The 27,665-nt window shown below is 42.6% G+C and overlaps 1 protein-coding gene across 1 annotated transcript in view; it reads right to left on the bottom strand.

Annotated features, from left to right (window-relative positions):
- The window catches only part of CDK14 (cyclin dependent kinase 14), a 504,392-nt gene that overhangs the window by 150,497 nt on the left and 326,230 nt on the right, over positions 1-27,665 (bottom strand). The window contains exon 10 of the mRNA XM_019666203.1: positions 6,511-6,574. Coding sequence (XP_019521748.1) covers positions 6,511-6,574 — 64 coding nt within the window. The remainder of the gene's footprint in view (positions 1-6,510; positions 6,575-27,665) is intronic.

The raw sequence follows: 27,665 nt of genomic DNA, 5'->3' as shown, positions 1-27,665 counted from the left end.
CTTGAAACACAGGTAGTGCTGACTGAAACGTGGCCTCTCGGCGCGAGCCTTCTCCCTCCAGCTTGCGGCCAGCGGTGACCTCCCAGCATGACCCCGCAGTCAGAAAGTCTGAAAGTAAAGCGTCTGCCCTTCCTGTCTTTTTAAGTTTTTAATTTTTTTTTTTTACTTCTTCTGCTCTATAAAGTTCACTTATTTCATACATTTACTAATTAACTGGCTTTTTCATGATGTGACCAGAGGGGCATTTATTGGTGGGAGGAGCGACGGCAAAATTGAAGAAGGCGGTGGTTGATGGTAGGTGGAGAGAGCGCTAATGTCCTAAGCCTTGTGTCAAGCAGACCCACAGCATTTTCAGCAATAAAATCTGAGATGGGTCAGATATTTGCATAATCATTTTAAAGTCCATTTTTATAACCATCACATAGTTACACCCTTGTCCAATCAGATGTAATCTGTGATCATTACAGTTGCTATCAATCAATAGGAAACAAAGACATAAAAAAAGATTCTTGAAGGAAAGCACAAAGAACCAGTGGGAAAGGGTGTACCAGGCAGGGGACACTATATAAATGGTACAAAATATTATTTTATAGGTACATGCCCTTCCCAGCACAAAACCACTTTTATATCAATTATACAGCTAGCTCAAACCTTCTTAAAATTAAAGTGTAAGCAAATAAAAAGTAATGAAGAGAATATAAAATAGATACTCTCATTTCATTTCTACAGGAATTGTGTGAGCTGGATGGAGCAGAAGTGATTGTTCTGGAAGAGTATGGAAGATGTCTCGGCACGGCCCCAGGTTTCCTGACCACAGGTGTGGTCTGTGCAGGGCAACATCATGGCATGAAGAGGCCCACCTCGCATCCTTCCTGCACTGAATTTCTTATCCAACAATTTCTGCTTCTTCCCCAGCTTTTCCATCACTTTCTTAAAGACTAGGGGAAAGCCCAGAGTGTGAATAAAGGGGAAGGGTTCAAACTTCCTCAGGGTAACCAATCATGAAACTGGGCTGTTCTCTGAAACGATGCATCCACAGAGGGCACTTCGGAGTTGACAATTTATTGGAAGCACAGGTTTAAAGGGATTAATGCCTATACTTAGTAGGTGGAGGGCGGGTTCTGGTATCTACAAGAAGATATAGATCTTTGCCAAGATGGTAGAAGGCAGGGCTGAGAAGAGCCTGACAATTCTCCCTCATGCTTCTTTGCCTACAGTTGGGGAAACTCTTACAAGAGCCACACAGACAGACATCAGTGGGAATTCCAGGATGGGGACTGAGAGGCCTTGGTTTGAGTTTGGGCTCTGCTACGTGCTGGAGATGCGGCCTTGCCCAGCCACACAACCTCTCTGAGCCTCAGTTTCCCAGTCCCTTGTTCGTAAAATGGGTAAATGGTGTTAGGAAAATAACATGATCATAATTCAAAGTTACTCTAAATACCAATTGCAATAATATATTAAAATACTTTGTAAATAATAAAATACAACATAAAATGTAAGGTGTTATTAGCACAGTATAATATACAGCTGAAACAATTTACATCTTCCCTCTGGAATTAAAAAGTTCAGATCTATTTAGTTTTGGGGCTCCAGTCAGGCTTGTAAACAGGCAGGACTTGAGGAGAAGTTATTTATCTCATTACAAAGCCTTAGTACAACTAAGTCCATATTTAAATGTTGTCTTTGAAGTCATTGCATCTATGGGCTTAGTTTTGGGCAAAGAATGTTTAAAATCCTACCATTCTGCAATGTGCCTGCAATGGGAATTTCTTGTTTTTATCTTACTTCATTCACTGTAAGAAATTCTTCTTCACCAAATTTGCCTTAATCAAATAAAAAAAAAAGCCTCTTGTATTATATTAGATAACTTTCTCTTAGGAATGATATAATCACTTTAGAAATGCTCTGTTCTTTGGCTTGATTTGGGAAAACAGAATTATTTTAGTCTAAATTTCATTACTTTGAATCACTTCCGGTCTAGCAGCATTTTTTTCTCCCTGAATTTCACAGTGCCTTTCTTTTTCAAACTCCTGAATAATAATTTGTCATTAAATAGCTGTTGAATGACCCTTTTGTTAGAAGCATTTAAGAGATGATTAAAAGTATCAGACATGGAGTCTACATGTTATTTCAGGGCCAAACTATTTTATACAAAGTGATATTTGTGGTTCGATGCATTTTGCCAAGTACAGAGATCAGCTCCTCTCTACTTTTCTCATATGTGCTTTATAGACTAATTATCAATGAAACATTCATTAGGACAGTGAGAAGTCATGCTACAGATCCAGTAGCATGATCTTCCAGGAAGTACACTGGGAAAAAGAGCACTGAACTGAAACCCAGGGAGAACTGGATCTACTTCCACCTGTGACACTAACTTTAGGGAAGTCCTTGCATGTCGCTGGCCTCGGGTTCCTAACCTTACAAGGAGAGAGCAGGACTAGCTGCCCCCCCTGGAGGGTCTTCTGCCTCTAATGTCCAGTTGGCTTAGTCGTGGCAGAACCACAACACCACTCATACTCCCATCTCAAGCGACTCCAGGTGGTTTTCCTCGACAGCAGGAAATCCCAAAGTCTTCTCAGAGTTCTCAGTTCCTTACGCTGATTTCATCAGTCGGGAGAACCACAAATATCGACCTACATTCGGCCCTGATCTAGGGTTACCACAATTCTATAAAGCCTACACAACCCCTCAAATATGTACGTTAAGATGTGTTTTGAAAAAAAATTAATGCTACATCTGTCTTATAATGAAGAATTTCAAGCATCCCTCCCCCAGGGGTAGATGAGCCATGTTGCCGTTCTCAATGTAAAGAAGCTATCCCAGGAGGAAACTGAAGCATCATGGAAAGGCATCCCACTGATGAGTAACTGTGACACCAGTGAAAGGAAAAATGTCTTCATTTTGCTGTGGACTGTTGCTTTTTGTTAGAGAATGGGGCTTGGCCTGTAATGAGTCTAATCAAAGGTGACAGAATTACTGAAGCGCTAAGGATGTCACAGTGTAATCTCTCACCTCTGAGGCTGGCCCACAGCACGCACCCTGAAAACAGCGATAAAGGGAAAGAGGGGCGAGAGGGAGAGGAGGGGCAGAGAGGGGGAGGGAGAGAAGGGAGGAAGGGGAAGGAGAGATAGAGACACCCCTACTTTTGAGACCAAAAACCACAGAACCCTGAGGGTGAGGGAAAAGAAATAGGAAGGCAATCAGGTTCAAAGAAGAAACAGACCCACATCCCATTTTTTTAAGAAGAGGAATTTAAACAGAAGAAAATGATGGTAAAGCAGCAGCTCCCAGTTAGATTCATATGTAGTATACACACACACACACACACACACACACACACACACACACACACACACACTCGCACGTGCGCGTTACATATTTATTTAATTTATGCAACTGTGGTCTGGCCCAGCTGCCTGGTTGCTATGGGGATAAGCTAAAATTAAGGAATTTTGTGTTAACATAAATGTAACAGCAGAAGAAGATATATATACAGGCTAAATACTAAAGAATAAAACATAGTTGTTACATAATTATTCTTTTAATCTTTTAACGATTATTCTTAAAATTATGCTCCAGTTTTGCTAGACTTTCCAAGGGAAAACACAGAAGTTGAGAAGGTAGATAATTTTATTCCTGGCATGTCATCTCTCCCCTAGACTCTTGTCATTGTCTCCGCACTGGTCTCCCTGCTTCTGCCCTGGCCCCCCATTCTCAGCACAAGAGCCACAGTGATCTAACCAAATGTCACCCAGATCATGCAGTGCCTTGTTCCAAACCTTCCAGCGCTTTCTACTTCATTCAGAGTAACTGATGAAAGACTCCTAGTAGCCCTCCAGACCCTACATGAGCTGTCTCAGTCCCTGCTGCCTCTGACCCGTCCTTCCCACTTGAGGGCCTTTGTACTTGCTCTTTGTCTGGAAAGTTTTTCCCTCAAATATCTTGATGGCTCTCTCTCTCTCATGTATGACATTCTGGAAAAGGCAAAACTATGGAGACAGTAAAAAGGTCAGTGATGTCCAAGGGCTAGGGGAGAGGGAGGGATGAACGGGCAGAGCACCGAAGATTTCTCAGGGGAGTTAAACTACTCCGTACGATACTATAATGGTAGGTACGTGTCATTACACATTTGTCTAAATTCATAGGATATACAACACCAAGAATGAATCCTGATGTAAACCATGGACTTTGGGTGATATTGACATGTCAACGATGGCCTATCAACGTAACCAATGCTCCCCTCTGGCGGGGGATGATGATAATGGGGGTGGGGGGGCGGAGGCTATGCTGTGTGGGAGCAGAGGTACATGGGAAATCTCTGTACTTCCCACTCAATTTTACTGTGAACCTAAAACTACTCTAAAAAATAAAGTCTATCCTCAAAAAAGCATGCCCTCATAGCTCAGGGTTTTTTATTTTCCCTCAGACTTTCCAAGACACTCCTTGGGGGTAGAATAAGAAGGTGAACAGTAGGGGTGAAACTGCAGAACCTAGCACGGGTATTTTTTCTCCTCTGAAAAGGGGTATCTACCTTCCTTGGAGTATGAGGTCTAGGGGTCAGTCTAGGACCCCTCATGGTCTGGTTACATGCTACATGAAAGGACTCAGAGGTCTGATTCCTTTGCCTCAGTCTATTATCTTGTTTCCCTGACTCTTCCCAAGCCAACTCAGGAAGCATTTATCACATCTAGTCTTATCCACAAGCCCCAAGCTTTGCCCAGAATATCTTTCTTTCTCGTCAGTACCCGCACCTTATACTATCTAAATATGTTATTCTTCTGGACCACCATTATCTTCTATGTATTATGTGTCTGTAGTGACACTTGCACATAATATTAATAACTGAAACATATATATGTCTATCAGAAGAGTCACATAAGTAATATTGATTTTAAACATTCAATATAATTCAGGGCAACAAACATTTCTTGAACACCAAAATTATGTACTATGCACAGTCCCCGATCTCAGGAAATCCCCAATTTGTTAACTTATTTTGCACTCCATCATATGACTTTCCAGAACACATTTAATAAATGCTTTTGTATATTGTTGATGAAGACAGTTTCTATTTATACCAAAATAAACAAATTACTCCATGTTTTATAGTGCAGAAAGTTGGCCAGCCAAATGACTGTCATAATTGTTCCTTTCTGCATCTAACTTTATTTATTTAAGATCTTTACATATCCTCCTCTGTTTTATTTCCCAAGACTTAATATTTTAGATACTAACATAGGGATGCTAACCTTCTTTAAGAGGCCCACATTTGGAACATTTACAAAGAGCTATTTTCTCACTTGGACTCCATTAGGAAAAACTGGAGCAGATAGAGGATGGTCCCTCCTTCATTACAAAAAGAAGAAAAAAAATCTTTCTTAAATTGTAAAATTTCTATAGTCTTTTAGAACATAGAGTTATTTAAAAATTTCAGTAAAAGTACAAAGAGTCCTTGGGGCACTGAAGAAGATAAAAGAATTTTCAGCACATTCTACACTTTCAGAAGAAAAATATTAAGAACAAAAATAGTTTCCCAACTCAGTCATTCTTTGGGATTGATAATTTATTCCTGATGGTCCCCCCAAAAAAGGGAAGAGGAGAAAAAGAATATACTTGGCTCCTACAGCAGAAATTATTCATAGCTCTTTTCCCTCATAAAATAATGAACTATTAGATCTTCAATAAAAATCCCTTTCAGTAATTTTATGGTGGGTCTGCATTTTATAATGCATGTTTTGTAAAGGAGAAAAGAAAAGAAGAAAAAAAAACACGAGCAACAAGAGAATCACTTTACAATAATTCATTCCACTGATTTTTATTAAATTTCCAATTCCAAACCTTTCATCCCTCCTATAAAAGTCAAATAGACCATGTTTGAGATTTTTCTTCTGTTGTGATTATTAAAACTGAAAGTTTCTTGACTGCCACCTACTGGTGAAAAACATGTGACAGTTCATTTGGAAAATTCTGCATTTTCTCTCAAGATTTTCCAGTTTAGGGGTTTAAATATTTTACATAAAAAAGACTGAATGCTGTACAATAGCACATTCTGAACATTTCATATGTTTAAACACAAGTTAATTGATCATATATTACTAGTTTTTTAATAAAAAGAAATCAAAATGTGATGTCTTTGTTTTTACAATTTAATCCTTCTCCTAGTATTATTACAAGAAGTCACACAGAGTGTAGCAGCCTGATTTAAATTTTATTTTTATAGACATGGATGCTAGTTTAACTGATGATGACATGAATATTTATGTCAAGATTAGCCAGTGAAATCAAATGAGTTACATATGATGAAAATCTCTCATGGGGGATGTTATTAATTTAATCTCTATAGGCACAATGTGAAAATAAAAAGATAACTCCACTCATAGGGAGAATACACAATGGCAAAAGTAACCAGAATTTTTCAAGGCAATATACTAGTTTGAGGGGGAACATTTACATCTTCACCATCTGTATATAGGAAGCATGCAGTCATTTGTAATTAACGAAACATACCTGGCTTAAAATGTGGTAAAGAGTGGACTCCAGGCCACGTGTCCTCATTTGGTGTCCCAAGAACCTGGTGGAGAGCAGGAAATTGGGGAAACAGACTTATTATTTCCAAAGCACTCAAAGTTCTCCACTGTAGAAAACAGTACACTGCACATGATGAAACTCGATTTTTTTTTCCATTATCATGTGCCAGGAATTTTATTTCAGTAAAAACAAACTCGGCTAAAGAGCCACCCAAGATGAAATGTCTGTGTTGTAACAAATGCAGCTGAATGCAGGCAGACAAGTTAAATCAGCTGCATTTTATCAACTCCAAACTTAATAAGTAGGTTTAGGACTCAGACGATAAGCTGTCATCTTTCTGGAACTGAAGAGAATATGTCCGTGTCTCTCATGATTATTTCATGAGCTTTTGTCCTTCACTCCAGTATCAGATGTCTCATCATTGAACAGTTCTAAGAATGCTGTCATCCCCGCCCCCCCCAATCCTCTGTCTGAACATCAGAATGTTTCAAAGAAGCAGGACAGGCAGCTTGGGGGACACCAATCCTTCACGGGCCATATTGCTCAGTACAGTTAACATCTTTAATTATGTGACTGTTCTCCCTGCATTTCTTCCTTTCTCAGTCCATACCTCCACCTTCTTTCCCTATGTGCTTTTCCATCACAACATCGGATCTGGTTAAAAGAATTAAAGGTTAATTCCAGCTCCCGTGGTCACACTTCCCTTGGATTTCCAGCTCCACCATCCACTGCTGTTATACTCAGTGGTCAGGATCAATCTCTGACTGAGAACAGTGGAGGTGAAGGGTTGGCGCAGACCCTGGAGACGGACTCCCTGCTCTCCTACTTACTTACTAGTCATGTGACCTTGGGCAAGAAATAAGCTCACTGAGCTTCAATTCCCTCATTTGTAAACTGGACGTGGTAACAGTGCCCACCTCATCTGCGGTGAGAACACTGCCTGGCACACAGGAAGCACGGTGTATGTATTAGATATTATTGAAAGCACCAACAGAAAATGGGGTCAGGTGAGGATGGTGCTGCCATGCGGGAGGATCTAGCCCCCCAGTTTTTTCCACAGTGGCCCTTGGTCACCGGAGTCAGTGCCGCATGTTCTAACTCGAACTATCACAGACCAACACAGGGAGCCAAACAAGTTAGAAAGCGCAAGAGATAAAGCCAGAATCTGGCAAAACAGGAGAAATGGCACCTATCCTGGGAGGTAACGAAGCGTATTCACTTTCTCTCTGAGGATTAGCAGGTACTCTAGGCAATGAGGAAATACAGAGCTCTGACGACGTATGCCTTTACTTACTGGAGAGGGGGGACAGGGCTGTCACGTCAAAGGGTGGTATTATGTTTCTCATGGAAGCACTGAACCTGGGTTCAGGGGCTCTGATAATACAAATTCTTTTAAGTTGTAACTAGTTAATTTTGCAAGTACTAATAATACTAACAGTAATAGGCAGATCTACACAAACAAGGTCACACTGTGGATGGGCTGGATGAGATGGAAAGGAGACAGGTGACAGGGCTGGAAGGGCTGGAAGATGGGGACGAGATGAAGATGTTGTGTCTGTCAGAAACAATGGGATAACAGTGTCTCTGCAAAAGGCATTTTCTCTTCTTTTCACTAATTCTGACACGAATTTACGAGAGGGAGACAACCAGAGTGTGGGCAGCGCCCCCAGCTCATCTGGGGACCCTCCACTTTGAGCTCACGCTGAATTCTGCATGAAGGACAATGGGGTTCGACGGCATTAAACTTTAGCAACTAAAAGGAGAAACTTTCAGCTCAGAAATCATGACTTGGTAACAGCTAATCCATCACATATGGAATAAACCCTCTGAATGTTTTACAAAGAATGAGAAGTCCAGCCAGCACCTGCAACCTTGTCCTCTCACGCCCAGTAAAGGTGTGATTGTTACCCTCACTGAACCTGTTTCTATGATGTTTGTGTTTGCAAAACCTTGTCATAGGCACTATCCTCATCCAGAGCCTGTGTCCTGTTTCAAAGTGATTATCAAATATTATGGCCATCTCACAAAAATTACCTGCAAATATAGAAGACATTTTTGTTGTTGTTGTTATTATAGTACTGACTCATGAGATTCCAGACCTCAAATTCCTCTCCTGCTTACAACTCTGGGGCAATGGCACAGTAGTGGGCAGAAAGTGGGCAAAGGGAAAGAAAAAATTAAAAGTCAGATTTGCTTCTTGTAAAAGCCGTTTTGGGAAAGGCATTTCAGGTGAAATTTATGGTTAGCGATGATGGGTTACTTGTACACTAGAGAAAGTGGGTGTGTGTTGTCTCTGACGTCAGAATTTCATTTATGTTTATCAACTAAGAAATTCCACTACCAAGATACTTTTTAGTTAGAAGGAAAAAGTGGTGTTCTCTAAAAGCCAAAAATAATCTTTTGCAAATAAAAGAAAGAAAAAAAAATTGCATCCGGTGTGCCATCAACATTTAAAATGTGGTTACCACTTCTATAACTAACCATCTGGGGCCCTTTGAAATCTTAAAATGACATGCTTTGATATGCTAAAAGGTCTTCTACATGTTCATTTAAGCGGCTTCACCTTAAACCTGTGCTATAAGGCTTGATCATCTCCTGGTTCCTTTACTGGTTCATCTCTTCACTGGGCCAATATTTAGTGGGCTCATCACAGAAGACAGAGGGATGAGCCTGAGGCTCTGTCCTGAGGTGCTCCCACTCTGGTGAGGTGGGCGAATGAGCAGTGATGAGCTGCCTTCAACACAGGAGTTCTCTCGGAGGTGTGGGGAGAGGGGGGTGAGAGCCCAAAGCTGGATGTGCTGGAGTCTACCTGGAGGCGGGGAGAGAACTCCGCAGGACAGGATCCTTTCGTGGGAGAAGAAACACTGAGTAATGGTTATCAGGAAAGACTTATGTCAAAACACTTTCAGGTCTCCAAATTCTCCTGCAGCACATGCCCCCAAGCCTTCCCACCATGGGTTCCTCTTCCGGAATGTCCTGCCTGGGGCTGGTCGGGTTAACGCGAACCTCTGATTCTAGCTTCAGCTCATGGGTCGCCTTCTCCTGAATGGCTTCCTGGACTCTCTGGTCCACGTGACATGCAGTGATCTTTGTGACCTCCAAGGGCTTTTTGTAGAGTCTATGATAGGACCCACCCACTGCCTCGTAATTGTTAGATTACTCGTGTGTCTCCGCACTGGACCGTGGACCTCAGAGTGGAGACCGCTATGTTTGTCTTTGGATCCCTAACGCCTACCTTGTGCCAGGCATCAAATATACACTCAGTGAATGCCAGCTTAATGAATGGATGGTGTGTCTGGGCAACAGCATGAGGTGTGAAGTTTGGTGTGACTGGGTTGCAGGTGAGGTTATGGGATGGGAGGCCAGGGGCCAGATCCTGAATCCAAGGAAACTGTATTTTATCTGTTTCAGATTTTCTCAAACCACAGGTCACATGACCCACTGAGGGATTGTAAATTTCATTTAGAGTGTTGCCATCAGCGTTTTTCAAAAGAAGAAATAAAGAGAGGATATCAGAGAGTAACATACATGATAAAGACACATTGTTTTAAATGAAACTTTTGTTCATGTTGTTTCTCTCTCTCTCTCTGTGTGTGCCCATGTGCATTGTGAATCATGATGTAAAGTGCATTTCTTCTGTTTAAGAGCCATTCTGCAGGGAACAAGAAGTTATTAGCTGAAATCAGGAATGCAGGCAATAAAACAAGTTTGGGGGCTGAGGGCAGTGAGTATAGTTCTGGGTCTTTTAAATGTTAGAAATGCCTGCAGGTCAAGACCAGGGATGTGTAAAGGGCAGCTGGAATTGCAGATATGGATCTTGGGAGAGGGATTTAAGATCCGGGAGCACATTTGGAATTCTTCAGCACATATATGGTAGTAGAAAGCAAATGCCAAACTACAGCTACAAAATGGTCTTCCTTCCTTCCCTATATTCACATATCTACGGTTCCCAGAAGGGTGGCTCTAGGATTTCCCGGACTTACAGCATCTGCTTAAGAAAAACAAGGAACGGTCTCACCATATCAGCAGAGGTTCCCATTGCCTGACCCTGATGGCCTATGATTTAAGGGCCTTAAACGTATCCCTCCAGACTTACCTATGTGCTCACGGGTGTGGCTTAAATCTCACCCACCGTGACAGCCTCTATGACAGGCAGAGGAAGACATTAAGAAAAAGCAGGCCTCTCTGCGGAAACATCTACTTTACAAAGAATGAGAGAAAAGCCAATTCTAAATTTCTAGAACTCCAAGTTCAAGAACGAGTGTTTGTCTGAGACATTTACTTATCACTCTAGATTATTAATAGTTCCACTAATTCTCAATTTGCTAGTCTTTGCTTTTGCACGGGCCTGGGGGCTGCTAAAAGCGGGTCCCCAGGCTTTCCCTGAAGAACGACTGTGGTTTAAGCAGCACAAGGGCTGCTCATAGTTCGTTCTGGGTCAAGGGGTCAGGCAGCGTCCGACATAGACTTGGGCACAAACGAATCCTGGCCTATTCGGTGCAGGTAGAACAGGCTCAGCCAGGTACGTGCTAATGGGGTGACATGGAACACGCTGGGCTCCTACTGTAGGGCTTCCCGTTATATGAGATGGGAGCCCTACAGGTACCACTGATGATTTCAAACTGACTTAGCAAGGACTCTGAGGAAATGGTGAACCAAATAACTACTATGATGTTGAAACTGAAACTCGGAAAGTGCACCCCTACAACATCTGTAAAATAATGACTGCTTCCTAGTTGTACTTTATACTCTAGGTTCTGGAACGTTTTTCCTGGCTCCTCAGTGAGAAGTCCTGAATGCGTGAAGAGGCTGAGCAGAGCTCGGCTTGGCTGTTACACTCGTCACTCTGGGAAAGATGGTACACGGTTCAAAGGTGAGCCAGAGAGAAAGCAGAACTTCCTGACTCTTATCCTGCTTGTGTGCTCTTTCTAGAAAAACAATTATCAAGTGGGTGGAACTGGGATTCAAAATCAGGTTGGTTTGAGTAGAAAGACTACGCTTTCAGGAGCTGCACTATGTGCTCCCAGGCGGTTCAGACGGAGAAAGGTGGCTCAGGTGGGGTTAAATGACTCACAGCCAACTGACCAGACTCTAGAAGGAGGTTATGAGAATTAGAAACAAGGCTTTTTTCAGTCTCTGTCTCCCTCCAGTCCAACAACAACAACAACAACAACAACAACAACAACAACAACAACAACAAACACACACACACACACACACACACACACACACACACACACACACACACACGTATTAACCTCTTCAGCAACTTAAAGGAAGATAGAAAAATGTCTTACATTCTCCGATGACACAAAATAGAAAGGATGTGTAATATTCTAATAGCTGAGTCAGGATTAAAAAGATTTAATCAGGTAGGAACAGCTGGTTGAACTTAACACTGCGAAGCCTAATACCAATAAACATAAACTCCAGGACTTAGGCTCTATTAATTAATTGTTCAAGATGGGAAGACCTGGTAGGCAACAGTTTATGTACAAAAAGACTCATGGCTTTTAGCTGAATACAAAGTCTATGAGACCACCCAGTGGAAATTGCAGGAGACGGGGGTGGGCTGACGTTAAGGTGGCCCCATAATCCCTGTCTCCTAGTGTTCATACTCGTCCTTTTGAGTGTGGATGGGGCCAGGGGCTTGCTTCTAACCAACAAAATACGGCAAAGGGAACAAGATGTCACTTCTGTGATCATATTGTGTAAGATGCTAACTCCCATTCTACTAGGAGGTTCTCCCTTGCTGGCTTGGAGGAAGCAAGCGGTCAAGTTGGGAGGGCTACAGGACAAGGAGCTGAAGGTGGCCTCTGCCAAAAGCCAGCAAGGACCTGAGGTCCTCAGTTCAACAGCCTGCAAGGAAGTGGATGCTGCCAACCGCCACATGAGCTTGGAAGTGCACCCTGCCCCAGCCGAACCTCACAGGACTGCAGGCCCAGCGGACACCTTTACTGCAGCCCTCGGAGACCCTAAGGCAGATCGCCCAGCTAAGCCAGGCTTGGACTCCTGACCCACAGCAATCGTGAGCTGATCAATGTGCATCGTTGCTGCGTTTGTGGTAATACGGTTATGTCGCAACAAACAACTAATATAGATTTAACGGTCAGACCATATCATACGAGTCGAGCCCATCTGGATTGCTGTGCCAATACCAGGTGCTGCCTGTGAAAGGGACAAAAATAAAGGAGGCATTCTGCTGTGGGATGTACCCAGAAAGGTCAGAGGGTGGTGGATGCATGTCCCATGAGGTGGATTAAAAATGTTTACCCTCGATGACAAAGATATGGCTTACAACATCACCTCCAATAGACTGACTTATGCTGTGCTGAGTCAGATGGAAAACAAGGGCAATGGGGTAAGACATAACATACGACAGAGAAGGCCATTCTAATGACAAGAGCTGTACAAAATGGAATAGACAGCTTTATGAGGTTTAATTGGAGCTAAGGGTTGCACTGCACCACATTTCGCATTCAGATATAATAAGGATCAAATTCTGCCTCCACAGACACAGGGTCATATGCAGTAAAATTCTGTGTAATACTACAAGAAACAGTGTGGGCGATAAGATGAGGACATGCATTTATATCTAGCTTTGTTTTTATCTGGGCTAACCAGGGTAGATAGGGAGAAGTGAGTTGATAAGGAAAGGGTATGATTAGACGAACGAGGGTAGAGAAGTTATGGATGAAAGCTTTCCTTCCCCATTTTCTATCCAAAGTAAGTATCAATATTCATTATTTTGCAGAGAACCAGCACACGATGGTGGATATCAGAATACCTTCTAGTAGCAAGAGAAGCAAAATATATGCATGTATGCCCTGGAGTGTTGGAATTGTTGATTTTTGGCAATGGCCAATGGCATGCAGGTTGGATGTGGGGTTAGAAAGGCTGCTTTAAAACGCTGACTCGGGGCTGAGTTTCAGAGCCTCAGAACCTGTAGTGAGGTTCTGCAGAGCGGGGAGCTTTACCTGAGAAGAGCCAGCAGGGGGAGCCACAGGACTGAGAAAAGGAAAAGTTGCCAGGGCTTTTGAAAGCTCTTTGAATATTTAATCAGCTGCTCAACTGAAGGTACTGGGTTAAAGGAGATGGGTGGTGTGGTGTTTCCAAAATATTGTGCAGGGTTTTCAACACGGCAAAGGTTTAGGTGAGATGCCACCCAAATAAGTAAAGGACAGCTCTTAGAGTTTTATTTAATGTGAATTCAATTCTGGCGTGGGGCATTTGGCTGCACATGGGAGTCATCTGGGAAAAGTTAAAAAACAACAACAACAAAAAAACAGATAAAAAGTTCTAAAGACTGGGACACATCCCAGAGATTCTGATTTAATTGGCTGAGCTGCAGCCTAGGTACGTGGTAGTTTCTAAACTTCCCCAGTGATTCTAATGTCAGATAAAGTTGAGACCACATAGGATTTTTTTTTTAAGTCTTTTTATTTAAGGGCCAGAAAAGATTTTCAGTAGATGAACAAAGCAAGCCTGTGTCTATTAGAGAAATTAGAGGATCACCAGAAAATACATTTGAGACTACTCCAGAAAATGCTGTATCACTGGAAATTTCTGCAGCAAAAGCAGCTCATTTAAAATATGTTTTCCTCTAACTACAGAGGCATTCTTCTCCCTCTCTTTTCTCCCACTGTTTCTCATCCATCTCCCCAAACCCTGACTCCCTCATCGATTTCACTCTCATCTCCATGGCTTTCCTCTTCTTTTCACTGAGTGATGTTATTGTGACAGGGCTTCAGGCTGTCAGTCCCCAACAGCGCGCTGCGGGAGCCAAGGCGATGGAAATGTACCCACACGTCACTCCAGAGCCAAGGGGTGAAGGCTACAGACGCTGGAGGGGGCGGTGTGGCCAAGCAAAGGCAGCAGAGTAAGGCTGACTGCCTGAAGCAGCACACCAAGCGCAGGGAAACGAAGCCAGGGAGACGGTCCCGGAGGCAGGAGCACCAGATGCGAGAACCTGGCGACTCCAGGCGTGGCCATGAACACATCACCTGCAGAAGGCAGTGCAGGCCCCACTCCCGGCCTGATGAGTTAGAATCTATAATTCAGCACAAGCCCCAGGTGATGCATATGCACAGTCAAGTTGGAGAAGCACTGCTTTAAAAAATTCATTCTAACTGGACTTTTTAACCTAAAAAGCACAAGCAGTAATGAGGAAGTTGTGGTCTCAGGTATACCTTCATCTTTATTTATTCAAATAGCATTTGGAAAGGAGAGGTTGTGGGCAATTTCAAGTCCAGTGGTGGGGCAGTACCTATCAGGTGACAATGATTGTATGGAGAACAGGCTCAGCATTGTATAAACCAGAGCTCACCCACCGGGCCCTGCGCCTCTGTCCTTACTTTAACAGCCTTATACCCTAGGTGTCTCTTACAGCAAGAGGCTTTGAATCATTGCTGGAAACTGACAGAATGTGAATAATAATTTTTAAAAAACCCAACTCATTCATCCATTGATATTCCTTACTTCAGCTGCAAACTTGAGGCCAATTAAAATCCTATGACGGGGCAGGCCGAGTGGCTCAGTTGGTTAAGAGCACAAGCTCTAGCAACAGGGCCGCCAGTTTGATTCCACATGGGCCAGTGAGCTGCGCCAGAGCTGAGCTGCCTCCGAGCTGCCAACACGGGGCAGGATGGCTCAGCTGGTGACAGCATATGCTCCTAACAACAAGATTTCTGGTTTGATTCCCACATGGGATGGTGGGTTATGCCCACCCGCAACTAAGATTGAACATGGCACCTTGAGCTGAGCGGCTGCGAGCTGCCAACTGGCGGCCGGATGGTTACTGGACTTGGAGCTGGGCTAGCTGCGCCCTCCACAACTAAGACTGAAGGACAACAACTTGGCTGTTCCCCTTCCCTAATTCCCCAATAAAATCTTAAAAAAAAATCCTATTACATATATATGTGTCACATATGAGATATAACACATGACCAAATTGACCACATTTTCTTTTTGTTGAATGAAAGTATTTTTCCTATTTACTGAGCATCAACTGTGTGCTAGGCAGTCTGTTTATTACTGGGAGACACAAAAAAACAAAACTACAGCGTCTTCCCTCAAAAATGTAGTATTTTAAAACATTGGTTTTTATGACATTAAAATTTAAAATGACAAATATTTTGAACTGATTTATAGCATGATGAAACTGTGCTTTAGAAAATATTTTTACAAACATGTTAATGGGAATGTATTAGTTTCCTGTAGGCGCTGTAATAAATAACCACAAACTTGGTGGCTTAAAAGAACAGAAATTTAATTCTCTCAAAGTTCTGGAGTCAAATGCTGGACATCAGTTTCATGGGTCTGAAGTCAAGATGTCAGCAGGGTCACACTCTGAGGCTCTAGGGAAGAATCTGTTTCTTGCCTCTTCCAGCTTCTGGGCCTAAGAGCATTCCTTGGTTTGGTTTGAGGTCATATCATTCCAGTCTCTGCCTTCATCTTCACACTGCCATTTCCTCTCCTGTATCAAATCTCCTTCTGTCTCTCTCTTATAAGGGCATTAATGACTGCATTTAGTGATCACCGGATAATCCAGGATAATCTCCTCATTTCAAGATCCTTAACTTAATCTCATATGCAAAAACCCATTTTCCAAATGGGTCAAGTTACAGGTCCGAGGATAAGGGTCTAATATGTTTAGTGTTCGTTATTCAGCCTACTATGGAATAAAATTACTATTTACAAAATATTATTTTTTTTAAGATTTTATTGGGGAATTCAGAAAAGGGAACAGTGTTGGGGAATCAGGGAAGGGGAACAGACAAGTTGCTGTCCTTTTGTTCTTCAGTCTAGTTGTGGAGGACGTCGCTTCACTGGCCCATGTTGGTATTATCATTGTGCTCTTCCCGGGTGAGGCAGTCGCTCACCAGCCATTGGACGGCTGCTCACGGTGGCTCACGGCAGCTCACGAAAGCTCATGTCAGCTGCCAGCCAGCCCCACTGCAGCCTATGCCATTGCCAGCGACTCATGGCAGCCCAGCTCCAGGTCGAACTGTTGTTCACCATCTCAGCTGTAGAGGGCGCAGCGTCACTGGCCCTCATGTGGGATCTGAACCGAGACCCTGTTGCTCAGAGCTGGCATCTCAAGCCAATTCCTAACCAAAGTGCCACTTGGCTGGCCCTAGAAAATATTATTTATAAATGATACTCAAAACGTATATTTTATAAATGAAGTTAACAGGAAAAGCTGTGGAAACTTATATACTTGCAGCAATAATTACTTCACACAGGCTGCTTTACTCATGGCTACTTTATACCTATTATTTCATATGAGTTGTCATCAACCCAATTAAGGCAATATTGGCTACTTGGCAGATGAGATAACCACGATGTGTGATAAAAAATATGGTGAATGCTGCTGCCGAGTGCCATCCAATGGAAAGGCAGGGATCTTCAATATGGGAAGCAGCACATCAAATCTTAGTAACAGTGTGTGACAAGTTTCAACTTGTTCAGTGCAGTCAGTCGGGTGTGAGCTACGGTTGAGGGAGGTGTGTTTTAAAGTGTGCCATAGGGCCGGCCGAGTGGCGCGTTGGTTAAGAGTTGGCTTGGGACGCCAGCTCTGAGCAGCAGAGCCCCGGTTTGGACCCCACATCAAGGCCAGTGACGCTGCGCCCTCTACACCTGGAACTGGGTTGCTGTGAGTCGCCGGCGACAGCGTAGGCTGCAGTGAAGCTGCAGTGGGCTGCCATAAGCTACCATGAATGGCTGGCAACCGGCGTGAGCTACCAAAAGTTGCCATGAGCTGCCGTCCAGTGGCCGGCGACCAATCTGCCTCACCTGGAAAGAGCACAATGATAATACCAACATGGGCTAGTGAAGCGACATCCTCCACAACTAGACTGAAGAACAAAAGGACAGCAACTTGTCTGTTCTCCTTCCCCGACTCCCCAACGCTGTTCCCCTTCCCCAATCCCCCCATAAAATCTTTAAAAAATAAATAAAGTGTGCCATAAATCATGGATCAGGAACAACATATCAACATGAAATGGGCGAACAGTGTCATCCTCCATCATGATAATGCTCCGTGTCACACATCGCTTTTGGTATGGCAATTTCTGTCAAATAAAAACATTATGGTGTGTCCTCATCCACCTTATTCAGCAGATCTGGGTCCGTGTGACTTCCGACTCTTCCCCAAAGTCAAAATGACCATGAAAGCAAAATGTTTTGAATCCATTCAGGACATCGAGGAAGCAACGACAGCACAACTAAAGACACTCACTATAGAGGACTTCCAGAACTGCTTCAGAAAGTGGCAAGAACAATGGGATAAGTGTGTTTGAAGCAAGGGGGAGTATTTTGAGGATTAATGGAAACATGTCTTTTACTGTAATACATTTTTTTAAAAAATTTAAACATTCACCGTATTTTTTTAACCACATCTCGTATACTGCAAAGAGGGGCACCTGCCTAAGTCCCCCAGAAGAGAGGAAAAGAACCAGGACACAACCTGGATTTATGCCTGGTGCCCTTCCCACCTTGTCACTCAGATGCCGGGCAGCATTATTAATAGGACTGTTAATTCATCTCAGTTGACTCCTAAAGCATCTTATATATGCAAGACCAGCACAGACCAACAGACTGAAGCCAAGTGGTCGGTCAGGTGACCTCACTAGCAAAGCAACTCCTTTCCTCTCAGCAGGTATTGCTGTGCTTCTGCTGACCTACTGGATGTCCTTAGATTAGCTTCAAAGTCAAGGACTCATAGCTATTAGTCCATATAGCTATTTACTAAGAAAACCAATTTTGTTATTCCTTCTTATTTGATCCTGGCAAAAGTAATAGACGTGTTTATCCCTCAAACCAAAGAGAAAAGAATGCATTTATTATTTTTTCTACCTGTGGACCAAGTGCACAGAATTTTGTTTTAATTAACATAATACTTGTAAACACCGATAAGCTCACCACCCCAGACAAAAACTGGGTTATTTAATATCTAATCCTATGGCTTGGGCTCCATGAAATCACCCAACCTTCCCCAACCTCCATCCTGAATTATGTAAGCGCCGTCCTGAATTACGTTCATTACTCTCTATCTTCCTTTTTAAAAAATATCATCTTTATAAGGATTATAAAATGTTTTTATTTTATTTTAAATTTTATGATATAATGCTATAGCAATCTTTTGGGATTATTTTTTTTCACTTAACATCGGTGGCTAAGATTTATCCAAACTCTTGTATGACATGTGAATGGAATATTATTCATCCGCTCTCTGATTGATGGATCTTTGTGTTGTTTAAACGTTTCTGCCCAGGATTCAGAAAAGAACACTGCATTATGTGAAAATGGCAAGTTGAAAGCTCGGCAGCCATCTCATTATCCCTTTACCACTATAAAATTCCATAACGCAAAAATAAAAGATTGGCACCTGAAGTGGAGTTGTGCTCCAACAGTTTGAGAGTTGTCTGGGACTCAATATATTTTCCCAAAGAAACAATTTTCTACATGGTGGTTAGTCCCCTGGCAGACACACAGAAGGCTGTTAAATCCATAACAAACCAAAAAGCACTACAGAGCCAAACCACCCCGTGCAACAGGGTTTCCGATAAAAGTGTAGCCACCATGGAAATCAGTACCTTCCTCCTAGGGAAGGTGGCCAGGCAACAGGACAGGGCTCCCGTCCTCAAGGCTCACCCAGCTCTAGCCTGGGGCAGCAACTCCAGCCCAGAGGAGGCAGAACAGGCTGCCTGAGGCCTCGGAGCCCATGGGGAGGCTGGGATGGACTGAGGCCAACAGCAGAAAGGGAGCTGTGACAACAGCTGTCCTGGGAGGGGTGAGAGGTGGTGAAAATGTGAATCATTTTCTCTGCATTTTTAGCACTGGTTAGTAGGGGGCAGTGCCACAGAAAGGTGGGGTGGAGGCTGCCCGAGGGGTGTCAGGCTGGGTTTTCTTTCTCTTCACAGCCATTTTACCCCTTGTTTCACAGGGGCACCTACTTGCACTTAGAATGGGGCACTAGAGAGGCAGAATGGGGGCTCCTGGAAGAAGTGGAGAGTACTGAAAGGAGGTGCCCCCCACCCCTTGGCTGTTGTGTCTGCAGCGCTGGGGCCGGGGGAGGGGTAGAAGAGCAGAGTGAAGGCTATACCTGTGCTGCGAGTTTGTAGGCCATGGCCTGCATACTGAACGGAAATTCATACACTTACCTGGTCTAAAAAATGCTGCTATTTTTAGGGCTTTGAATGGGGTAGGCAGGAATGAGTGAGTTATAGCCAAACCTCTGGTAAGTTTACTAGCAGAAATCTGTTACAAATTTTAGGTCAAGAGAGCCCTACAGTATGTGCTACACTGGCCATATTTTATTATAGCTTATGCAACTCTATACACACACACACACACACACACACATTTGGATATTTACAACTACAATTTCAACATGTGTATATCAGTACATATTTATTCTTTTTTTTTTTTTTTTTCATAAAAAAGGTTTTGCCAAGGACCGTGTTCTAGGAGCCAGGATACAACCATGGGAAAGATGGACCCTGATGAAGTGACATCCGTGATCGCTTCAGGTCCACCGGCTTCGTCCTGGTCAAGAACAGACTCTCACTCTCAATGCAACACTCTCCTGACAACTGACATGCAGTACGAAGGATTTTCACCTATACATGGGCTACTCATTCCTAACAGATTCAGGGGGTCAACAACTGGTATTTAGAATATCACGGCTAAAATTTGGTATTCATCATCTAAAATGAGTACATCACTTAAGGGATGAAAATGAGGTGTTCTCTCAGGAAGTACGGCTGCCACTGAGGTCCTGACAACTTTGAACGCTCCTGACAACCACTGGCCCATCGCGGGAGTTGGGAGCTCAGCAGTTCTCAGGACAACACTGAGCTTGGGCTCATCATCAGTTCACCATGAGTTGGCTGTAGCTTTCAGTTGCTGTTATTCTTGATTTTAAATTTTAAACACGTGTTAATTTAGCCTCATCTGCACCAGCTTAGATTATCGTAAGCTATCCGGTTAACTTCACGTTATATTTTAATGCGTTTCTCCATCAATGGCATATTTGGCCAATTATTTTCTAATAACTAGACATTATGCAGTTATGCAGTGTGGGTTATATACAAATCAGCTAAGAGACCAATGTAAACACTTACTGCTATGGACTGAATGTTGTGTGCTGCCTGCAAGCCCTCCTCCCCGCAAACTCATTATGTTGAAACCCTACCTGCTAACGCAATGGTATTTGGAGGTGGGGTCTTTGGGAAATAATTAGAATTAGATTAAGTCAGGAGGGTGGGGCCCTCATGATGGGATTCAGATCCTTATAAAAAAGGAAGACATGGGATCTCTGTGCACGTACATTCCAAGTCCTATAAAGACATATCCAGGAAAAGGGCCCTCACCGAGAACGTAACCATGCTGGCACCCTGATCTTGGACTTCCAGACTCCAGAGCTGTGAGAAACAATAGTTTGTTGTTTAACCCACCCAGTCTGTGGTATTTTGTTATAACAGCCAATACTGATGGAGATGCTGTTTACTGTAATCTCCATAGTTAAATAGGAAAGGGTGGGGTGAGTAGGCCCAGAAGGTCTTTTGCCTGCCTGAGTGTACCCAGGGAAAGAAAGCGAGAGCCTGTCCTCCAGGAGCTCCAGGTGAGAAACACACACTAATTTATTCTGCATTATGATAGTTTGGACAGAGTTTACCATACTTAGAGGGACTGGGGGAGATGGTGGCTTCAGCATATGAGTGTATGAATATGAAATGTGGTATAATGAATAAACCCTAAATGGGGTTCTCTGATTCATACAGAGACATACAAATGATGCCTGAAACAGGCTGACTGACTTGTCAGCGAACGGTGACTAGTGGGGGAGGCAGGAGAAAGAATGGCCTGTGGACTCCGGAGAACTAATGGGTTCCCAGTAGATTATACCATAAAAATAAGTTAAGCACATATGATGACCCTTAACCATGACTCTTATCCTCATGTGAAGGACAAAATGGAGAGTAAAGATACTCAGACAAATCAGGGGTTGGCCAGATTATCAATACCTCACAAAACAGTGCTAGGGTGAATCATTATTTTCAGTAAAGGCTAACGTTTCCCAAAAGCTAGGAAATCTAACCGTTGACACAGCGTGGTCTCTGTATACAGTTGAAGCTGCTGGCAGCTGCTCTTCCTCTGGTTTCTCCAGAAGGAGGCATCTCATGATTCCCTCTCCACTGCTCCCATCCTCCCCCTGACAGATTACAGGGGACAAGGGACAGCTTTACAAAATTGCCTGTCAACAAACAGGAGCAAAGGGCCAGTCCAGCCAAGGTGCAAAGTCTTCTAATGATCACCTTCACTAAAAAGGCAGGTAACCTAATCCTTTCCAAGAGCTCACCTAGACAGTTTAGTATTCAGCCACCTCTGTCTTACAGTTTCTTAGGATTAAAATAGGCTCATGGTGCAATAAGTTGAGGAATGGAGAATGAGGGTGGGTAGGCATTTTTGAAAAATAAAAAATTAAGATTTTGGCCAATGGCACGGCTGCCAAAGAGTCCTGGGGACTCATTCTTTTAGGGGATATAAAATTAACTTCAAAAGGAAAGAAAATGCTCACTGCCACTCTTCTTTTCCTATGTTGCTTTGGAGACAGTGCATAGGCAGTTGAAAAAGACTGTCCTCAGTAGATGTATTTTCAGACTACACTGTAATTTGCAAACAGAGTCATTTGTGTCTTTCTTTCTCCTAGTAGCCTGTGAAAAGGAGGCAGCAACCATATGATAAAGTCATCCAGTCTCTTCAAGTACCAGACTCGAGTCCAAGAACAACCACCATCATTTCCAGCACTTTCTCATTCCAAGTACCACACTTACATGCATGCAATTTAATGAGACTTAAATCATACACCTCCCTGTCCTCTTCTAAATGACTCACTGAGGAAGCCTTAAACCACCTCCTACTTGAACTGACGAGCTAGGTTTTCCCAAGATGCCTTTGAAGATGTACTTTTCTATCTTTGGACAATCCCTTGCTAGAAATCCATCTCTTTTTTAATAAGCTTTTCCGTCGCTGACTTCAGAATTAAGAAATCCGAACAAAGGGGCAGGTTCCACTGTAGTGCAGAGCAAGGCAAATAGGTTTTGTTATGGCGCAGTCATAATATAAAGCAGAATTTGATCCTCTTATTAATATGTACTATGAAACGTTCTGTTACTAGATTAGAAATAATGCCTTGAAAATACACAGACCTTCCTACCCCTGACCAGGAAGACCTCACTTATTCTACATGATGTCAGTGGTCATGCAGGCACCTCAAGACACATATCCCCAATTCTTCAGTTACTTTAAAATTATTCACCATCATGTGCATTAGCGGCCAGGCTGGACTGTGTTTGGAGTCAGGAGAGGGTAAAAAACTCTTAGTTGTGTACCAGGAATGTTCATGGTTGTAGATTTCAGAGCAGCATGTATGCAAGATGAATGCATTAAGTACTCAAGGGTTGCTATTAAAAGAAGAGGTGTTTGGTGAGTGTTGGCTGAGAGCTGAAGGAAAGGAGGTCTCGCAAGACCACCAAGTGCACCCTTTGTGCAGGACACAAAGGATACATCATCTCATTTAATCCTCACAACAATGCCTCTGAGTGGGTCGCATTCCTCCATGTTACAGGCGAGGAAACTGAAGCTTAGAGATGTTAAGGGATTTGACTAAGGCTTCACCAAGCAGGCAGAAGAAGTAGGGTTTCAAAAAAGCGACTGGCTCCGAAGTCCGCACCCCTTATTTAATATCACACTGCTTATAGGTTCTAGGCTAGGTATGTATCCTTCCTTCTGGGATGACACTGTTCGCCCCCACCAGTCAATTCTCTGGTTGGGAAGCCACCGTCACAACCGGGAGGCAGCCAGGGAAAAGGGAGGGTGTAATTAATCCCAACATGACTACAGAACTCATTGCCTCCTTATCCTTGACAACCTCTTGGTGTCATATATTTACCCCATTTGGTTGAGAAGAGAGTTGAGTAATCACATCACATACTATAATACAAGCCAATCCATCAAATGGAATTAGTTTAACTAACTAGTTATACTGCTTGGTGATTAAGAGACTATCTCTAAGATCTGGTCTTGGTCTGCCATTTACCTACCAATCACGTGATCTTGGTAGACATCCTGATAAGAGTGTAGCCTCCAAAATCAATCTACACTCAAATCCCAACTTAAATATTTTGAATGCTATAACTTAACCTCTCTCCTCTTTGGCAAAATGGGGATAACCAAAATTACCTATCTTGTTGGATTCTTGGTAAGAAATTAAATAAGGTAGTACATTCAAAGTGCTTAGAATACCATGTGACACATAGTGGCATTCAGTGAATGTTAGCTGCCCTCACTATCATCACCACCACCATCAACATCATTTTGAAGGCTGCCTTAGCTTAAGACACACTTTTCTTTTATGGTCGTGGGATAATACTAACACCTATTTCACAACATTGTGAAAGTGAATGAGATAATGCATAAAAAATACTTAGTATTGCACTTTGTTAGCTAATAGCAGCAGCAGCAGTAGTAGTAGTAATAATAAAAATAACTTATCTATTTCTTCATTGTTGGACTTTTCTACTCAGAAATCTGTGCCCTTGTGACAATTTAGCAACTCTGGGAAGGCTACTTTCTAAGCCAAATGATAGGAATATTTTAATATTTTTTTCTAATTTTTTTCTGTAGAATCACTATGTCAATTTATAATTCCATAAGAAGGATGAAGGCACTTATTTCATCTTTCCAAGAGTAGGACTGATCAGTTTGAAACATCTTTCCTGAATTATATGTATTGGGTTGTCGGAAAAATGACGTATTTTTTCTATGTCTTTCGTTGCAAAAATGCATCGTGACTTTTCCAACAACCCAATAATATCTATACATAGTTGAAGATCTATATTATATATCTTGCTGAAGCTATGGAAGTCAACTTTACAGGCAGATCACCACCACTGTTACTAAGACCAGCCAAAATCAAACAAATTTCATTTTACTATAATACAGAAAACAGATTTATGGAGAAGCAGGAACAGCAACGCATTTATTATGAAAATGGTAAATCACGCATACTAGCAAATGAACAACCCTTGGTAAGAACACCATATTCCACTGTGTGGGAAGGTGGCTATGATGTGAAAAATACAACCTCATAAAGTACACAGTATCCTCGATAGGACAAGGAAATCAATAAAAACCACAGTTCACATACTCCCAACAGAAACCCAGCTGGTAGTACTTTTGAAGGATTCAGTTGTTTTATTAAATGAAAAATGTCTACGTCAAGACCTTAAAATATTGATGCCCCAAAGAGTTCTTTCTTACTGCCACATGGCATCCATCTTAAAAGAGATCATGGTGAGAGGCTCCGGAGGCCAAGGCAGTAAGTTAAGGGGATGCAGCTTCTCATTGTGCAGGAAATAATTCTTCTTGAAAGACGATATATCAATCCAGAAAGGGCTGACAAACTTTTGAAAAGAATACAGTGGGGAGAAACCAAAGGAGATTCTGGAATGAGTTTTCTTTTCATCTTGAATACAAATTTTAAAAAGTTGCTAATAAAAATATAATACACATGTTTGTGTATCTTATAATAACTAGATAGTCATATATACATTTATATAAATTTCAGTGCCATCTCCAGAGATCTCTGGTGACCTATAGAATGGTAACATGCTTTGGAAGGGGAAGCCTGGTGCTGGGGTTTTGGAGTAAGACAGAGTTTTTTTACTGTTTACCATTTTGTACTATTTGAATTTTTAAAAATCATGCATGTTTTAATTATTATTATTTTTTAAACTCATGGTAACTATGTAAACATAAATATACAAATAAATAAATATATTAAATGTTTTGGGGCCTATGGCAACATCTATAGACATTTTTGGCTGTCCCAGTCGGGGGAGGGATTGCCAATGGCATTTGGTGGACAGAGACCAGGTCCACTGTTAAGCATCCTGGAGTGCACAGGAAGCCCTGAATATCCACCTCAAAAGGTCAGTAGTGCTGCTGCTCTAAATTATGGGCCTTTGCACAGAGCACATAAACACACGGAGTATGAATCATACAAACAGCTACTGTAGCTGCCTCTTGGCTCTTCACTACTACAGACAGAGTATATCATCCCAAGAGACAGGGGATGGAGAGACTGCATACACCCCAATCCCCACACCCAAGTAGTCTCTGTCTGGTTAGGGGAGAAACAGCTTTCATCCATGGCTTTAGCAGGAGAAGCAGTAACAGCAAGATCTGGACCTTTCCTGTTGCCTCAAGGCATCTTGGAGAAACGACCACAAGGCTGTGTCTTCATGGGCCTGTGTGAGTGGGAGAGAGCGTTCAGGGGTACAGTGCTCCAGTGATTCATGTTTAAACAAGTATGGCGGAAAAGTCACTCACACTTTTCCCTTGCAAGCGTAGCACTAATGCCTATATTAACACTGTTATATTATAATCCAGTGGCATCATCCAATGATCTGGTTGAGATCCATAGGCTTTAGTTAATTTAGGGGACAGTATAGTGACCAAAGGGGAAAACTTTCTTACAAAGTACTATTTGGTTAGAGAGCCTCTGGTCCCCTCAGAGATCCCTTGACAGGACAACCCACAAAACCTCACATCAGGAAGTACTTACGGAGGTCCCACTGATGGCAACACAAAGGAAGAATGACTCTTGCCTCCTTGAAATGTACAGTCTATCTAGCTTAATTTCAATTTATCCCTATATTTTGCTTTCTCTCTCTCTTTAAAAATCGAATTTCTTATCCTTGTTCATGTTTGCATTATAGTATATTGTAACAAACCCCTATAATGTTTGAGCTGAAAGGGATCTTAAAAATCATGTCAGAAAATCCTCATATTTTACAGGTAATAAAAAAAGCTAACATACACGGGGATTTCTCTGCAGTCAGCATTGACCAAAGTGATTCACTTCAATTAATTCCTTTAATACTCAAAACCACCCGATGAGGTAGATGTTATTTTTATCACCCCCATTTTACTGATGAGGAAACTGAGACCCAGAGAGGTTAAGTCACATGGTGGCAGGCAGAATTCTAAGATGACCTTCAGTTGGTCATGGCCTTGTATAAACCGCTCCCACTGAATGCGGGCAGAAGAAGTGACTTGCTTTAATCTTTGGCAATAGTGCTGGGAGAGTCACTCCCATGATTAGGTTATGTTATGTATGACTCTCTCTGTCTTAGTAGACTCAGTAGACTGGAGAGATATTCCCCCACTGGCCTTGAAAAAGCAACTGCCATGTTGTGAGAGGAACTACGAGAAAGCCACATGGCAAGGAGCTCTGGGGGCCTCTAGGAGCTGAGAGTAGCCCCTGGCTGACAGCAAGGATATGAGTACATCATTCCTACAACCGTAAGGAGCTGAATTCCGCCCACCGCCACATGAGACAGAAAGAAGATCCGAAGCTACAGAAAGGAATGCAGTCCAGCCAACACCTCGACTGCAGCCTGTGAGGCTCTGATCAGAGGACCCCAGTTAGGCTGTTGCCTGGACTCCTGACCCACACAGACTATGAAGTAACAAATGTATGTTGCTCTAAGGCGTTAAGTTTGTGGGAATTTGTTGTACAGCAATGGAAAAATAATAGACACATCCAAGATCATCGAGCAAGAAAAAGGAAGGGCAGGGTTCAAAGCCCGGCAATCAGACTCCACAATCTAGTCCATTAACCGTGAACACCAACCTGTTAACGTGGAAATCTCTGGGGCAAGGGAGAGGTGAATTATTTTACTTACCCTGTTTAATTTTTCTTCATTCTACTGTTACTCTCTGACATGTTACACACTCATGAACGCATGCATACACATTATCTATTGTCTGTCTCTCTGACTAGAATATGAGATCTCTGTGGGCAAGGACTTCCCACTGTTTTGCTCCCTATTGTATTCCCATCACCTAGAACAATGCCTGGCACCGAGTAGATGGTGAAATTATTTGTTGACTGCCACGAAGGAACACAATCCTTGAGAAGCTGAGGTTTGGAGTCGTGCTCACAGTCCCCGGATGGTTAGTGGCAAAGCCAGATGTGGTCGGCTGTATTACTGATCTTGATTCATCACTCCATTTGATAACTGCACCCTCCATGGCACTTTGACAAGTTGGGCCAGTGGAGT

This window comes from Hipposideros armiger, unplaced genomic scaffold, assembly GCF_001890085.2.
Source record: "Hipposideros armiger isolate ML-2016 unplaced genomic scaffold, ASM189008v1 scaffold_465, whole genome shotgun sequence".
NCBI classification, from domain to species: domain Eukaryota; kingdom Metazoa; phylum Chordata; class Mammalia; order Chiroptera; family Hipposideridae; genus Hipposideros; species Hipposideros armiger.
The sequence above is the reverse complement of the archived record's forward strand: the minus strand, read 5'-3'. Positions and strand labels throughout refer to the sequence as shown.